The sequence below is a fragment of the Rhineura floridana genome, chromosome 5 (genome assembly GCF_030035675.1).
Source record: "Rhineura floridana isolate rRhiFlo1 chromosome 5, rRhiFlo1.hap2, whole genome shotgun sequence".
In the NCBI taxonomy this organism is placed as follows: domain Eukaryota; kingdom Metazoa; phylum Chordata; class Lepidosauria; order Squamata; family Rhineuridae; genus Rhineura; species Rhineura floridana.
Genome location: NC_084484.1, coordinates 159,274,109 through 159,292,218, shown reverse-complemented (window position 1 = coordinate 159,292,218; position 18,110 = coordinate 159,274,109). Strand labels below are relative to the sequence as shown.

Below are 18,110 nucleotides of genomic sequence, written 5' to 3'. Positions count from 1 at the left end.
AAAGGTTGCAGCATTTGGGGCTTTTTAGTTTAGAGAAAAGGCGGGTCAGAGGAGACATGATAGAAGTGTATAAAATTATGCATGGCATTGAGAAAGTGGATAGAGAAAAGTTCTTCTCCCTCTCTCATAATACTAGAACTCGTGGACATTCAAAGAAGCTGAATGTCGGAAGATTCAGGACAGACAAAAGGAAGTACTTCTTTACTCAGCGCATAGTTAAACGATGGAATTTGCTCCCACAAGATGCAGTAATGGCCACCAGCTTGGACGGCTTTAAAAGAAGATTAGACAAATTCATGGAGGACAGGGCTATCAATGGCTACTAGCCGTGATGGCTGTGCTCTGCCACCCTAGTCAGAGGCAGCATGCTTCTGAAAACCAGTTGCCGAAAGCCTCAGGAGGGGAGTGTTCTTGCTCTCAGGTCCTGCTTGCGGGCTTCCCCCAGGCACCTGGTTGGCCACTGTGAGAACAGGATGCTGGACTAGATGGGCCACTGGCCTGATCCAGCAGGCTCTTCTTATGTTCTTATGTTAGGCATTCTGAATTTCTCAAACTACACAGCTTTAAAAAATGAACAAGTGAAGTCAAGATTTCTGCACAACTGTAAGTCAATGACATTCAGATGAACTCCCCCTTAATTCTGCATGTGGCACTTTTAGTGAGATCTTGTACTGCTCATACATCTCCATGTGGCAAAAATGGAGTAGATTCAAGCATGTAGGCACTCATCAGTCCACTCAGGTTACTGTGTGAAAAACACGAAGGAAAAGCTGCAGACGTCACCAAATGAGCACCTGCAGTTTGGATCAGCTCTTTGCCCTCAAGAGCAATTTTGTGCCAATGATTAGTCTTTTTTGAACCTGCAGTTACCCCTTTTCCTTGGAAGTGCAGGAGAACAGCTCGTGCTCCTTCCCTATTAAGGTGTAATTTCTGCTTACATTTTAATGTATTTCTTTTACAAGCTTTGTCATGTATGTTTCAGACATTCATAAACTATTCTATGAAAATTCGGATTTTACAACAAAACCAAACAATTTTGCTTGGGAAAGATGGATTAAATAACAACAATGAACCTCAAAAGAATGAACTGTAGTCTCTTTATTGTTAGCCAATGAATGTTATCCAAAATAATAGATGTTATTTAACTGTACCTTAATTTTTACAACACAAAACATGATGCTAAGTAGGGGAGGGGGAAGAAGGGAAGCATGTTGAAAATTACTTCACCAAGTATTTTCTTAATGCCTCTGCATCAATAAGTGTTTCCTCAAAAGATGGTGACAACCATCACCACCACTTTGTTCACAGTGAAAAACCTTGTTACAGATGTTAATTCCTGGTTGCTTAGAAAAATTCACACAGTTTTATATATGGACTAGATCAATTTAAATTCTAATCTATACATTGTAGATTATGAACAGCAAATCTAATGTATTTTTCTCCCTTACACTGATAGTCTGGCATGTCAATGCATGCACACACATTTCAGGAGAGAGCCATACACTGCATTTCACCTGCTATGGCAAAAAAATTGAACACTTTGGACATACAGGTCTCATGATTCACTGCATGAAAAATGTGCAAGACATCCACCCTATTTTCTCCTACTGCAAGCAGAAATGCCCAGGGCAAACATTTGAGCATGTGTACAGCTTTTGCACACCAGTCTGTGCCAGGTTAGCTACCAGAGTGTGTGCATGTGTGTCCCTTTTGTGATGCCCTCCTTCTACAGATTTCCCTTAAATTTTTTTTTGGGGGGGGCAACTCTCAACAGGGTTTCATAAGGAACTTGTGTACAGATATTTAATAAAACAGCCATTTGAATAGGAAAGTGTAAATTTTGAGTGCATAATACCAAAGAGTTAGCTGAACCATCCTCAGAGAAAGGGCTTCTTTCTCCCAACTACTAGTTAAAGATTTATAAAAATGGTACATAATTTCAGTTACATTTCTATAAACATGGTCCTCAAACTCCGCATGCCAATTTTAGTCATTCCAAAGAGCACCAGGTAAGTATGAGTCAATGCTTGTTATAAACATATGTTCAATATTCATTTGGTGTATGCTGAACTTCGACCTAAAGGTTTGTTTATGCAACTCATTTGCCCCTGTTCTGCCACAATTCCTGTGACTGGATTCCCTGAAAAACAAATGGGCCCTAAAAGCGAGTGCAAGGCAGCATTGTTTATGCACAGACTTCACTGAGAAATGAGCCTCATAGCAATATTAACTTAGTTACAAAGGAACCCAGAATACATGCTCAAACATTTCACACCCTCTCATTGGATAGTATACCAGTTCCAGGCGGAAGATATATGATGCACAATTTTACTCAACAAAAAGGCAGCTGAACACTGTTTGAATGCTATAAATCTACATTGTTATAGATCAAAATATTTAAAGAGTAAAGGCTCCTAGATTTGTGTAGTGTTTAGTTATGGAAGAATCCAGCTTAATACAGTTAGCATTTCAATATGGTGTCTGAAGGACCAGTAATCATGTATATAGTAGTGAGGTAGGATACTGTCCCCTTCACGGGACTGATGTTTTCATATGCTCCCTTGCCAGAAAGGTCCAGGTTTCCCACAGTGCAATTCATAAGACAGCTAATAAAACGCAACGGGAGGAGAACTTGAGAGTTTATTTTTTTCCTACTTTTTTTAAAAAAAAATTAAAGACTTCAGTAAAATAGACCTAAAAAGAAGACTTTCCACAGGTAACGTTCCACTTTTTTTTTTAAGGAAAAAAAGGTATGCTGGAACAGCTACCTGCATCTAGACCTTTGTGAACAGGTAGGCAAAGAAAACCATCAATGATGACAGGACGTGAAACTCCAAAGAACACCACCTAACAAGAGACAAACACCACTAAAACCCATGATAAATTCAGCAAGTTCTTGCAAATTCCTAAAATGAAAAGAACATTCCAAAGTGCACCCATGCCAAAAACTGTGGCCTGTTACAAGGGAAAAGCTAGCGTTCTTTCAAATCATCAATGTTTAGGTTAACAGCTTTGTCAGCATAAGACTGTGCTAGTCCTTTAGAGGACAAAGAATAGGAACATGTGATATGAAATCATGGAAACGGCCACCACCACTCCAGGAGAGCCATAGCGGACAGGCTGCCTTATTGTTGAACAACTTTCATGTAATGCGTTTTAACCACAAACTGGTATAAATGCTTTGGCAAGGTTGGGGGTGTTCATTTCACATGTGGAAAGGCCTGCATTTCTCTGCTGGTGGTTCAAGCTTAATGAAGAACATATATGCAAAGTAACAGCTCTCACATTGCTTCAAATTCATCAATGCGTTGTTTTGTATTGCCTTGTCGGATCTGTCGAAGAGTCTTGTATTTATCACGGCCTGCTTTAACATTCTCTGCATGAAGCACATCATTCTGGGTTTTCTTGGTTTCATCTCTGGCTTGGGCCAACTCAGAACTCAGGGCCTATTGAACAAAAGAATTGCAAGTTTAGACACTGCCACTTCTAGCTGTCAAGTTCAACATTTCGTTTGTTGCACGGGATTAACTGAGCCTATGCCTTAATCTTCCAACCAAACAGCCAGTATGTATATAAAAAACAAGGGACATACAAGTGCAGAGAGGGAAAGGATATATTCCTGTAGTAGACTATTCTCAGCAATTTGCACTTAAAATATTATTATTATTTATTTATTTATTTATTTAATTTGTATCCCGCCCTTCCTCCCAGCAGGAGCCCAGGGCAGCAAACAAGGCACTAAAAACACTTTAAAACATCATAAAAACAAATCTTAAAATACATTAAAACAGCGTTAAAAACATTCTTAAAACTTTTTTTAAAAAGGGTTAAATTAATTATTGAAAAACATATTAAGCAATTCTAACACAGACACAGACTGGGATAGCTCTCAACTTAAAAGTCTTGTTGAAAAAGAAAAGTCTTCAAAAGGCACCGAAAAGATAGCCTAATATTCAAAGGGAGGGAATTCCACAGGGTAGGTACTGCCACACTAAAGGTCCGTTTCCTATGTTGTACAGAATGAACCTCCTGATAAGATGGTATCTGCAGGAGGCCCTCACCTGCAGAGCGCAGTGATCGACTGGGTATGTAAGGGATAAGATGGTCTTTCAGGTATCCTGGTCCCGAGCTGTATAGGGCTTTGTACACCAAGACTAGAACCTTGAACTTGGCCGCGTAGCAAATGGGCAGCCCATGCAATTCTTTCAGTATCTGGGTGACATGTTGGCAATACCCTGCTCCAGTGATCAGTCTTGCCGCCGCATTTTGCACCAGCTGCAGCTTCTGGACCAACCTCAAGGGCAGCCCCACACGGAGCGCATTACAGTAATCCAGCCTGGAGGTTACCAGTGCATGGACAACAGTGGTCAGGCTATCCCGGTCCAGAAACGGCCGCAGCTGTCTCACCAGCAAAGCTGGTAAAAGGCACTCCTAGCCACGGAGGTCACCTGGGCCTCTAGCAACAAAGATGGATCCAGGAGCACCCCCAGACTATGGACCTGCTATTTCAGAGGCAGTACAACCCTATCCAAAGCAGGCAACTGACCAATTATCCGAACTTGGGAACCACCAACCCACAGTGCCTCCGTCTTGCTAGGATTCAGACTCAGTTTATTGGCCCTCATCCAGCCCACCACCAAGTCCAGGCAGCGGTACAGGGCTTGCACGGCCTCTCCTGATTCAGATCTTACGGAGAAATAGAGCTGCGTATCATCAGCATACTGCTGACACCTCGCCCCAAAGCTCCTGATGACTGCTCCCATGTTAAACAGCATGGGGGACAAGATGGTACCCTGCGGCACCCCACAGCACAGCTGCCAGGGGGCCGAAAGACAGCCACCCAATACTATTCTCTGAGAACGACCCTGGAGATAGAATCGGAACCACTGTAAAACAGTGCCTCCAATACCCATCTCACCAAGTCGGCCCAGAAGGATACCATGGTCAAAGGTATCAAAAGCTGCTGAGAGATCAAGTAAGAATAACAGGGTTGCACTCCCCCTGTCCTTCTTCCAATAAAGGTCATCCATCGGGCGACCAAGGCTGATTCAGTCCCATAACCAGGCCTGAACCCAGACTGGGATGGGTCAAGACAATCTGTTTCATCCAAGAGTACTTGCAGTTGCTCCGCCACAACCCTCTCAATCACCTTCCCTAAAAAGGGGGTATTTGCAACCGGTTGGTAGTTGTCACAAACCAATGGGTCCAGGGTGGGCTTTTTCAGGAGTGGTCGAATCACCGCTTCTTTCAAGGCAGCTGGAACCACTCCCTCCCGCAATTATGTGTTGACCACACCCTGGATCCACTCGGTCAAACCCCCTCGGCAAGCTTTAATAAGCCAAGAAGGGCAAGGGTCAAGAAGAAATGTTGCTGGCCACATCATCACAAGCACCTTGTCCACGTCATCAGGCCGCATCAACTGAAACTGTTCCCAAGAAATTGTAGCAGACATTGCACTGGACACCTCATTGGGGACTACAGTATATGTAGATTGGGCATCAAGACTGCTATGGAGGCGAGCAACTTTACCCTCAAAGTGCCTTGCAAACAATTCACAGTGGGCCTCCGAAGGGTCTAAGACTCCATTTCCTGGAGTTGATGTCAACAGACCCCTGACAATATGGAAAAGCTCCACTGGACAGCTACTTGAGGATGCGATGGAGGCAGAGAAGTGGGCTTCACCGCCACACAGTAGGCACGGTTATGTTTTACTCGTGCCTGATCAGCCTCACAGCATGTCTTTTGCCACTTGCGCTCTAGCTGTCGTCCAGCCTGTTTCATTGCCCTTAGCTTACTGGTGTACCAAGGTGCAAGCCGGGCTCCACAGTGCTGGAGAGGGCGCTTGGGGGCAACGTGTTGAAAGCCCGACGTGCCTCGCTGTTCCACAGCATGACAAGGGCTTCAACAGGGTCATCTGCTCTATCTACTGGGAACTCCCCCAGGGCATTCAGGAATCCAGAGGATCCCATTAGTCTTCGGGGGCGGACCATCTTGATCTGTCCACCCACCCCCTGCAGGGAAGGATCAGAGCCATAAGTCTAAACTTCACCAGGAAGTGATCTGACCATGACAATAATGGGGTGACATCTACCCCCCCATCTCCAGACCACCCCTTCCTTCATCTGGAGCAAAAACCAAGTCGAGGGTGTGCCCTGCCCTATGTGTTGGGCCAGTAACAACTTGAGACAGCCCCATGTTCATCATGGAGGCCATGAAGTCCCAAGCCAGAACACTAGAGGCAGCCTCTGCATGGATATTGAAATCACCCAGGACTGTCGTTCTGGGCTGCTCCAATGCCACAGCCAAAACAACCTCTACCAGCTCGGTCAGAGAAGCTGCTGGGCAGCAGGGTGGACGGTACACCAGCAGCAACCCTAGTTTGCTGTCTCCTTGGCCCAACACTAGGTGCAGGCCCTCACAGCCAGCTCCAAGACAGAGTGGTTTCCTGGTGACAGAGATGGAATTTCTGTAAACCACAGCAACTCATGGTTTGGAATATTTTTTCTAGAAAGCAGTTTTTAAGTCTTTCACATATACAATTCCTCATTCGCATTCTTGGGAAGAATTACAACAGGAGGTGACAAATTCACTGCCCAGGCTGTCCTAAGACACAGATACATGTAGGCAGGCTAAGGCATTTATTTTTTGAGAGAAGGAAAATTATATTATGCCCAGACGAAAAAAATCATCTGCTTCTCAATGTATCATATAGATTTATACTTGCAACAATATTGCAACAATATTCATACAACAATATTGTCCGGAAGATCACTTATTGGTTCTGATGTCCTTCCAAAATAAACAGCGTCTTTTCATGCATTATTAAAAGGGCCTAAAGACCACTGAAAAGGACGCTCAACAAAAAAGGAAGCTCAGCAGAATAGTCCACTCCAAGAGATTCAATTAAGATGTAATATGATTTTAGCTAGCTTTTTTTAAAGCAGTGTTAACTAGTTGAATGTTCAACATACAAATGGAATACTGCAGCCCTGTGTGTTTATGGCAAAATGCCAGTAATTCTAAACACAAACCTGTTCCTCTACATGAAAATTAATATTGCAGATTTACTTTTATTCTTAAGTCTATACAGTTTTGAAACAAAATTCATAGAGCAAAACAGATAAGCTGTTCTCCCATTACATTTTTCAAAATGTAGGTTAAATTTTGAAAATATGCTTCCTTATAAAAAGATGCGTGAAGGTATATATTATGGATTTTTATAAAGTAGTGTGTAATATTGCTCAGTCCACTGAACTGAATGACTAACTCTACAAGTTCAGCAGAAACGTCCCCCTACATTCACCCCCACCCCCACATTGGGAGAAGCTGAGAGTGTTGGGGAGAGAAGGAGAAAAATCATCATCTTGATGGACATATATAACCCCCAAGCACAGTGCCTTCTGGCTTGTGGCCTACATTACCTGGAGCTGTTTCTTGACACGCTCATTCTTCTGTGTTTCTGTTACACGCTCTTCTTCACTCCTGTGATTCACAACACCATCAGAAGCCAACTCGGCACTAGCTTCAGCATTATTCTCATCCTGTTCATCATGTTCATTTTCCGTTGGAGGAACTACAGGTGGGGGGGGAGGTGGGGGCGGAGCAGACATCACAGTCTTCAGTTCTTCTTTGGTCTTTTCCAGATCTTCTTGAGCTGCAAAAGCCTAAAATGGTGGCAATAAACATTACTCAATACTTGTGGTCCACAAAGAACCAAAAGCTGCCAGACTAACAGGTTGGTGTCAATAGGACTGAACCCACTTGAGCTGCCATACTTTTCACTCTTTACAGACCAAGTCTTTACAGTTCAAGGTCTCAAGAGCAGACCAGAAGACAACTTAAGCAGCTCTATACATCAGCCAGCCATTTTTTTCTGATTACTAAGTCAGTTGTGGTCAACAGATACAAAGGATCTGCAATACATCTCCGAACCCCAAACACTCATCATAATGATTAGATAGAGTATGACAGAACAGCTTTTTCTGTCTTTATCTCTAGGAGAAAAATAAGACACTCATTTAGGCTGAGATTTCAGAAAAGCATAAAGAATAGGTAAAGATGCTTAGAAACCTGCGTGTCAAGAGACATATAAACTGCTGAAATAAATAAAAGGTTTGGGTACACGTACGTTTATGAAGGTATCTGTATCTTTCCCAGGTTTGGATGAATCTGTATTGCATCAGATCATTCTTTCTACCCAGGGAGAGAAGAACAGTGCATATACAGGCATACCCCGCTTTAACGTTCGCAATGGAACCGGAGAGTATACTTAAAGCGAAAATAAACGTTAAGTGAACCAATTGTCTTCACTTGTAGTGCACGCAATCACCACTAGATGGCAGCGGCGTCATGCCAATAAAGTATACATTATTGCGAAGCGCGTGACGTTAAGCAGGGTATGGGGATGGATGGAGCATGTACGTTATAGCGAGGCAACGTTAAGCGGGGTATGCCTGTACAAGCCAGAGTATTGCTCTTTTCTCACACTGGAGGTGGGCGGTGGAGACTATTATTACAAACAAGATTGACAAAGGTTTAAAAAAACATTTTCCAGCAGAGAATTTGACATCTATTGTTGGAAATGCCTTGTTCTGGGCTCTGGCACGCAGTTCAGGATGCTTTGCCCATTCACAAATCCAACCTTTAGTGCATAAAAATAATTACTTTGTGTTGCCATTCTGACGCTTCTTCTTCCTTCTTCTTCTTGGCCTCCTCCAAAAGTGCAATCTTAGCAGAGAATTCAGCCAGTTCTGCTGCCTAGGAAGGAAAAAGAAAATGTTATTAATTTTACGGCAACCTCATGTAATGGTCTGCAATACAGATGAACCTGTGAACTACTCTACATAATTTTGAGATTTCAGGTAAATTAGCAAACATTTCTGCACTATAACCTTAATCTCTAGAAGCAGTACAGGACTACTAAATAGTGTTAAAAATATTACCCCAAAGGCTAATTGCCTAAATATTAGAAGATTCATTTTGTATGAAACTTGTAAGTCACCTTTTCATAAGCTTAATGTAATGAGCAGCCAACCATTCAAAACTAACATAGGTAAACAAGAAAACAGTAAGACTATAAAGCCACTTAATAGTCCCTTAATACTGACCCAGTTAATGTCAATCATACAAACTTTTTTTAAAAAAGAAGACTGGCAAAACAAACACATTTTTCATGCGACTCCAGAACTTGGAAGAAAAGGAGTCAGGAAGGCTTCCATGGAAAAAAAGCATTCCATAAGGATAGTGCCACCACTTGGATGGTGATGATATAACAACACTTATTGAGTTCCAATGTTCTTTGTAACACAAAGTAGGTTGGATCCAGAGAGATGTAAGGGGACTGGGAGAAGCTAACTTCCTCACTCTTGAAAAATGGAAATGGACTGCCTTCAAGACCATCCCCATTTATGGAGACCCTGTGAATAGGGTTTTCATGGTAAGCGGTATTCAGAGGGGGGGGGGTCACCATTGCCTTCCTCTGAGGCTGAGAGGCAGTGACTGGTCCAAGGTCACCCAGTGAGCTTCATGGCTGTGTGGGGATTCAAACCCTGGTCTCCCAGGTTGTAGTCCAACATCTTAACCACTACGCCACACTTACGCCACACCAAATAGCTCCTGGAGCCCTTGAAAAGGTTCTCCCGAGGGTTGGGGGAACCTGCTGAAAGGAGTGGGCTACAGCACAGGTGGCTGAGGGGTTCCCTAAAGCTTGGGTAGAGACAACTTTTGTGAGTGGAGCTCAGAGGAGGGTTTGGGGGGTTATTGGGGGAAGAGGGTGCAGAGAAGCCAGCACTTTTCTCTGGATCCAACCCTCTGGCTCAAAATGTGGTATTCACTTTTATCTCCCTTGGCACAGTACAACTCAGTATGATGAGCAGCAACTACATGAATCTACTTTTTTGTGATTAGATGACATCATATGGTTATGAACCTGCACAGTTTCCATAATTTAGTTTCCTCTTTCAATGCCTCCGTTTTAACTCTTTTAATAAACTTTAACAAACTACGTTCTAACATAATCAGGTTGTTTGTAATTTCTTACTAGTTGCTCCTGATTCTTCATCTGATCAGCAGCCTGTTTTGCCAGAGAAGCTTTTGCCTCTTCTGCAGCTCTCCGGTCTTTTTCCAGTCGCTCTGCTTCCTCTTTTGCTTTCTTTCGTTCCTGATCCAGTTCTAGAGCTCTTCTTGTCTGCTCTTCCAATTCTGCTCAGAAGTTTAGAAAAGATCAAACAACTGAATGATCAGATTTCTCCCTGCAGTTTAATCATCTAAAATTGTGCTATACCAAGATAAACAGCTGTAAGTTCAAAGGCTGGCCTGGATTGCCAATAAAAGACTGCAAAAATTAAAGAATTCCTCATTACCTTCTAAGGAGCAAGAGCAGGAGGTGTCAATTGATTTCAACAGAGATGATCTAGGACATGGGTGGGCTAGATCTTTATCTCCCAACAACAATGCAGGCCAACTCTGACAGGTGGGTGTCAAAGTTGGCCAGCGGGGGTGGGGAGATAATGACCAAGCAGTATTGAACACGGGTTCAATCCTGCTTTCTGCAGGGATCGATTGACCTAGGTGACTAGGTCCCCAGATTTATTTGAACTGCAACTCAAACATGTCAGATTATAATTCAATGTTAATTTTACCAGACAACCAGCTATTCCCACGTTATCTCCACTTTACCCTGTCGGCGTAGAACTTGCTTACTTGAAAGGATACATACATATGCATTTTAATTCCCCCCCCCCAAGATATTCAAGAAAATCATTGCCTAGATTACAAAAGGAATTGGCACTCTTGCAAATACACTGTCAAAACTGTCAATATTTTTTTGTCAGGAGAACAAAAGTATCAGACATAAAAGGGGGAAAAATCAGATATAAAAGCCAGTTCAACAAATATATGGCAGTCATGTTGGCAGAGTAGGCACACAAGCACATGGAGGAACTAAAGCAGTAAAGATTAACAGAGAACATGCTGTGCATGGTGAAGACCCCAGGCTCAGGCATCTCCACTTAAATGAAACAGATAAGACCTTTGATGGAGACCCTGGAATGCCACTGCTAGCTAAAATACACAATATTAGACTAAATGGAAAATTGTCTAGCATAACATAAAGACAACTTCCTATGTTTCCTTCAAGGATTTTTTTAAAAATACCAATCGTCAAGCACCTGTATCTAATTTTAAAGGTACCAGGCTTGCACATGCTGGTGGGAAAAAAGCTTTTTAGTTATGGGTAGACTGTAATGTTTTGTAATTCTTCCAAGTATTCTGACCTGAACTGTACAATGTATGAAACTCAGCACTCATTCCGTCTCCAACATCCAGGTTTGGGCAAACCTAGTTTGCCATAAGTTTCAATCAGCAAAGTACGGTTTGCGTTTGCCTTTTGTGGGTTCCCAGGCGCCTTTAATTACATTGTTTATTTCTTGCAGCACACTGCAGTTCTCACGAAGCACACAGTTTTGGGAATTACTGGCTTAGCGTCTTAGCGTAAACTATTAAAAGAGACAGGAGAACATTAAAATGGTTCACTGTAAGGAACCAGTCAAGTCACACCACTGGATAGCTGTGCTATGATTCAGAAAATCAAGTTCAACAAGGGTAATTGGCTGTACCAGGAAAAAGCTGTATGAAATCCTGCAAAAGGCAATACATTTAACAATTTGTTTTGTTGTTGTTATGTGCCTTCAAGTCGATTACGACTTATGGAGACTCTATGAATCAGCAACCTCCAATAGCATATGTCATGAACCACCCTGTTCAGATTTTGTAAGTTCAGGTCTGTGGCTTCCTTTATGGAATCAATCCATCTCTTGTTTGGCCTTCCTCTTTTTCTACTCCCTTCTGTTTTTCCCAGCGTTATGGCCTTTTCTAGTGAATCATGTCTTCCCATTATGTATCCAAAGTATGATAGCCTCAGTTTCATCATTTTAGCTTCTAGTGATAGTTCTGGTTTAATTTGTTCTAACACCCAATTATTTGTCTTCTTCGCAGTCCATGGCAAATACCAAGACTTTATTTTTAAAGATCAGAAATGGGACAGAAGTAAATCCAATCCGATTGTACTTTTCTAGCAGATTGGAAAATGGAGCACCTCATTATGGGTAGGGGCTTATATTTATTACATTTCTTTCATGTTTTCTTCTCCCTTTGCTTTTGTTTCCCCCTTCCTTTGGATATGATTTATATAGATTTCTAATACTATTTTAGGTATCTGACCTACACAAATGAGATTAAAAGTTTTTCAATATCAAGTAAATTAAAAAATCTTAATTAAAATGGGCCTCTTTCAGTTTTACCACAACTGTGGTTTATAGGCAAATCTATTTTTTGAATCCAGTAAACAACTCACTCAGAAATTAAAGTTTACTGCACACCTAGCAGCAGAATATTATATGAAGCATTTGCCATAACATAACTGAATATGGTTTTAATCTAAGCTGTTAATTTCTTATAAAATGACCATCCAGAATCAGCATTAGACACTGTAAATTCTTACTCTTCACAATGTCATATAAGGTCTTTATGCCACTGTCCATAAATTTCACAAAAGCAAAACGAGCACAATGCTGGAGTTTAAAATAGTATGCCAGTTAAAATCCATGCATTACGAAGCTAGCAGTCAACTTTCTAAAACCAAGGTTGCAATCTAATACATGTCTACTCAGAAGTAAGCTCCACTGGGTTCAATGGGACTTACTCACAGGTTACCGTGTAGTGGATTGCAGTCTAACATAGTAAGCAACACAATAGAGTAAGCCTTCTAACACACACCAAGCCTGTTATTTATCAAAGCAAAAAGGTACGATGAAAGTCCTTACCTTTTTGGGCCTTCATGGTCTGTTCTTCAATTTGTCTTAGTCGTTCCATCAACTCTTCCTTTTCACGCTCTATTCTTTCCTTCTCTTTTTCTGCTATTTCCCGCTTCCTTTTCTCATTTTCCAGTTGAGCCCTAAATTAAAGAAATGTAGGCATCGATATAGCAGAGTAGCAAGTGATATTTATTATTTATTTATTTATTTACAGATTTATATCCCGCTCTAGTTCAGAAAATCCAAATTCAGAGCGGTGAACAAAGTAAAATAATTCATTAGTACAGAATCAAACAAAGTATAACAATAATTACTAAAAAGTCAGAGACATTTCCCTTTAACAATTAAAAGCTTGATAAAATAAAAAAGTTTTGGTCCGACGACGAAAGTCCATAAGGGAGGGAGAGAGCCGTATCTCAAGTGGTAGATTGTTCCAAAAGGTAGGTGCTGCGACAGAAAAAGCTTGTTTTCTAACGGCCATTTGGCAGATGGTAAAAGTTGATGGAACCCTAAGGGTGTATTCGGCACTTGATCTCATGGGTCGATGGGTTTTAAATTTAAAGAGACGGTTCGCTAAATACGCCGGTGCTAATCCATGTAGGGCTTTAAATGTTAGAACCAGTAACTTAAACTGGTGTCGAAGTTCTATGGGGAGCCAGTGTAGATGATATAGAAGAGGCGTGGTATGGGTCCAAGGGCCAGTTCTTGTGATCATCCTTGCCGCTGCTCTTTGTACCAATTTGAGCAGTCGAAGCGATCTAATCGGGAGTCCAACATACAAGGAATTACAATAATCCAGCCGCGAAGTTACCAAGGCTTGGGTTACTTTTCTTAGATCAGCCATTCCTAAAAATGGTTGCAGTTGGCGGACCAGCTTTAATTTGGCAAATGCAGCTCTTGAGAAGCCGCAACTTGAGGTTCTAAGGTCAAATTTGAGTCCAGAATTATGCCCAAGCTACGGACTTGAGTCTTCAGCGGGAGTAGTATTCCATTCAGTGATGGTAAAAATTCAGTTTCTTGAGGAGAACTTTTTCCAATCAGGATGACCTCTGTCTTTTCTGGATTTAACTTCAATTTGTTTCTGGTCATCCAATTCTGAATTGCCGTGAGACATAAGTTAAGAGGAAGAATAGCCTCTTTGTCATTTGGTGAAAAAGAGCAATAAAGCTGTGTATCGTCCGCATACTGATGGTAATGAATTCCAAATTTTTGAATGATCTTGCCTAGAGGCCTCATATAAATGTTAAATAACATCGGGGATAGGACAGAGCCCTGCGGAACGCCATATCTTAAAGGCCAGGGTTCTGAACAGTAATCCCCGAGGGCAACTTTTTGAAGTCTGCCTTCTAAGAAGGAGCGGAGCCACTGTAGGGTCATGCCTTTAAGTCCAATTTCCGAGAGACGACCTAGCAAGATGTCATGATCGATAGTGTCGAAAGCGGCTGATAAATCTAATAGAACTAGTAGTGACAGATTACCCTTATCTAATTCTAGCCGAAGGTCGTCAATTAATGCGACTAAGGCTGTTTCTGTCCCATGATTTGGCCTGAAACCTGATTTTAAGGAGTCGTAGCAGTCGATGGTGTCAATGAACGTTTGTAGCTGTGTAGCTACGGCTCTTTCTATGACTTTACTCAGGAAAGGCAAGTTGGACACCGGTCGGAAATTATTAAGCACTGTGGGATCAAGAGAGGGTTTTTTAAATAGTGGTATAACAATAGCTTCTTTCAGACATTCAGGTAAGCGGCCTTGTTGTAAAGAAGAATTAACAATTATACTAAGCCAATTTGCCAATTCAGCTTTTGATGTTTTTATAAGCCAGGAGGGGCATGGATCAAGTAAACAGGTAGTTGGATTCATTCTGCTGAGAAACTGAGGAATGTCATCCGGGAGAACAGGTTGGAAAGTGGAAAAGACGGAAGGGCAGACCGTTTCTGATATGACAGTATTTGCGTCTGTCACCTCCGTATGATCTAAGGTAGATCGGATCTGTTCAACCTTTGCCTCAAAGAATGTGGCAAATTCCTGGCAACGGGCCTGGGAATAAACTTGAGTGGGAAGCAGATTGAGGCGGATGCAGAAGACCATTTACTATGCGATAAAGTTCTTTTGGTTGGTTTCCCGCTGAGGCAATTGCTGTCGAATAAAAACGTCTTTGGGCTGTCAGTCTGGCCGAGGCGTAGCATTTGGCAAATTTCTTTGCTTGTATTCGATCAGATGGACTTTTTGTCTTTTGCCAACGCCTTTCTAGACATCGATAGGAACGTTTTATTTTCAAAAGATCACTCAAAAACCAAGGGGCGGATTTAGACCTGGTTGTTTTCAGAGGACGGAGAGGAGCTATTGCATCCACTATCTCAGTCATCATATTGTTCCATGAGTTGGTCACAATATCAATGTGCACTCCCATAGACGGGCTTGTATAATTTTTAAGCTTGGTTATAAACGTATCAGGATCTAATAATCTTTTAGGGCGGTATAGTTTAGTAGGAGGCATAATCCTGGGAGACGAAAATGATGCTGATAATTTAAATCGAATCAGATGATGATCAGACCATAGTAGTGGAGAGATCGTAATGTTATCTATACGAAAATCGTTTAAGTCTAGGTGTGATTGAAAAATGAGATCAAGAGTATGGCCTGCAGTGTGAGTTGAGGCCTGTACTAATTGCTGTAACCCCAGTGGGGACATCATAGTCAAAAAATCTTGTACTGATCGAAGAGAAGGGGAGTCTACATGAATGTTGAAATCTCCCAATATTAAAAGTTTGGGGGATTCCAACATCAGTCCTGAGATTAAATCAAACAGTTCCGACATTGAATCAGTTGGGGAGTGAGGAGGACGATAAATTAATAAGATTACAATAGGATCCTGATAACCAAGCTTTAGGCCAAGGAGTTCAAAACCTGGATAATTTTTGTAAGGTAATCTAGATAACAAGATGGATTCGCGATAAATAAAGGCTACACACACCCCCTCGATTGTCTAGTCTCGGTTGGTGAAGAGCAGCGTATCCCGGAGGGCAGAGGCCGTTTAGATTAGCTCCACCTGAGTCTTCAAGCCAAGTTTCGGTTATACATGCGAAATCAGCGCATTCATCTTTAATCAGATCATAGATGAAAGCCGTCTTGTTATTTACTGATCTCGCATTAAAAAGTAACGTTGAATAATTCCTATGTATTGGTATGTTCAAAACGGAGTTTTCGGTTCTTTGTGAGACTCCAGTAGGAGTTACTAGGCAACGTGGCAAACAAAAATTCTTAAAGTGATGAGAAGTGTTTGGACGATTATATTTTCCTTGTCCTAAAATTGTTGATATTGGAGTGACGATCATACTATTGGCCTGTTCATTCTTGGATCCATTTGGTGCTAAAGGGGTTCCATAAATATTAGGCCACCATTGCTCAATGGTTCAGTGTTGAGATTGAGATGGCTCAGCAATTGGAGTAATAGACTTAAGGTATTCTGCATCTACAAGCTCCATGGTTGAGGAAGGAAATGCTGGGGAGATAGTCAACATAGTATCTGCAACAACCATCTCAGGATTAGAGATGGGAAGCTTATTCTGGAGAGTTAAGAGAAGGTTCTGTAAATTATCAATGATCTCACTTTGGATATCAACAGAAAAATTGGGGAATTTAGATATTAAATCATCGATGTTTTTATCCAAAAAAATGGAAGATTGCAGTTGTTTATCATCAAAATTCCCTGATGTCTTATAGGCCGTAGTCTTTTGCAGTTGAAAGGTTGTCTTATTTATTTGGGAATCAGAGATTAAAGCAGTATATCCTGGGACAGCAGTGTCCGATATCTCTGGCGTCATAGCCAAGTGGTTGACTGGAGATGTTTGCGAATTAAAAGCAGGACGTTCCGGTATTAGAGAATATGGGGCGGCTACATTAATAAAATGTCTGTGGAGCCCTATATCCAGATTGCTAAAACAGCGTCTTCTCTTTAAAAGTAAGGTAACGGTTTCGCTGGTATTGAATGTGAGTAGAACTGACATACCTGAGCATGCTTTAGACAGGATTTCTGCTTTAATTAGATCTCTGGAATTAAATTAATTTAAATTCTGAATTCGCAGAAAATGCTGGATATATGTCTTGATGTTAGAGAGTTTATGGTTATTAAAACGGTTTAGTTGACAAGGATATGGCACTTGAGATAAGATTAACGACTTGGAGCTAAGTTGTAGTTTCCAATGTGTGCAATCATCCTTCTTTTCATCAGAGGAAGAACAATCTGATGATCGGCTAAGGGAATAAGAGACATCAGGAGCCAAAGTTAGAGTTTTAAGACTGGCTTCCTTTTCTCATTTTCCAGTTGAGCCCTAAATTAAAGAAATGTAGGCATCGATATAGCAGAGTAGCAAGTGATACTCATCTTGAGTTTACAGTGCATCAGAAAATCCATTTACCCAAGCATGCCAAATTTATTCTGACAATACAAGTCATTACATGATTTACTGGGTGGAAGCCCTGCTGCAATAAGTTAGGTTTGTTCTGGCCGATGAGGTCAAAGTTTTATCCTAAGTGTCCAAAAGAACCAAGGTCCAACTCACAGCATTATGCCAAGGTGGAAATTGAAATTAAACAGAGTAACAGGCAAACACTTTAGCTGAAGATCAGAATGATGCAATGTTAAGATAACGCTCCTAAAGTATTATTATTCAAGTTTACATCCTGCCCTTCCTGCCTAAAGGAGCCCAGGGTGGCAGGCTTCGCATGGGCATCTGGTTGGCCTCTGAGACAACATAATGCTGGCCTAGATGGGCCTTTGGTCTCCTCCAGCAGGACTCCTATGTTCTACACGACAATCAAGTACTTGTAATTTGCCAGGTAGTACGTAATACTGAAATACTGTACTGGGAACAGATCATCCTTATGATATACACTAACACAGTATTAGGTACTTCATAAAATAATTCAAGACAACTAACATCCGATCCAACTTGTGAAGCTTAAGTACTTGGGTCCCCCCCCTCTCCCAATCTCCTCCTTACCTCTACTGAGAGCGTTTGCACACCGGCAGTTTATGGTAGCTAACTCATGGTAACATCAAAGTGGCAGTTACATATTTGGCTGCGCTCACTAACAGTAATTCCAGTGTTAATACTCAGCTTACCTAGAACAAATCTTCTGAAGTCACTGGGGAAACATGTGGTAAACATGCCAGTACACGCAGCTTGTTTTTCCCCAAAGTGTTAGTACTCTATCAGACTCCAATTAAGTAGGCAGCCTGCTCTCAATGCACTTTGCTGGAGGACAAGTCCAGTTGTGACACAAGGCTAGAAAAGT

At 41.6% G+C, this 18,110-nt stretch overlaps 1 protein-coding gene across 2 annotated transcripts in view; it reads right to left on the bottom strand.

The window, feature by feature from the left end:
* Positions 1 to 1,083: 1,083 nt before the first annotated feature.
* RDX (radixin) overlaps positions 1,084 to 18,110 on the bottom strand; it is a 50,726-nt gene continuing 33,699 nt past the window's right edge. For both annotated transcript variants that reach the window (XM_061628626.1, XM_061628627.1), the window contains 5 exons: positions 12,822 to 12,952; positions 10,040 to 10,200; positions 8,665 to 8,757; positions 7,422 to 7,664; positions 1,084 to 3,446 (listed from right to left, as the gene is read on the bottom strand). In XM_061628626.1, coding sequence (XP_061484610.1) covers positions 3,282 to 3,446; positions 7,422 to 7,664; positions 8,665 to 8,757; positions 10,040 to 10,200; positions 12,822 to 12,952 — 793 coding nt within the window. In that variant the 3' untranslated portion in view covers positions 1,084 to 3,281. The remainder of the gene's footprint in view (positions 3,447 to 7,421; positions 7,665 to 8,664; positions 8,758 to 10,039; positions 10,201 to 12,821; positions 12,953 to 18,110) is intronic.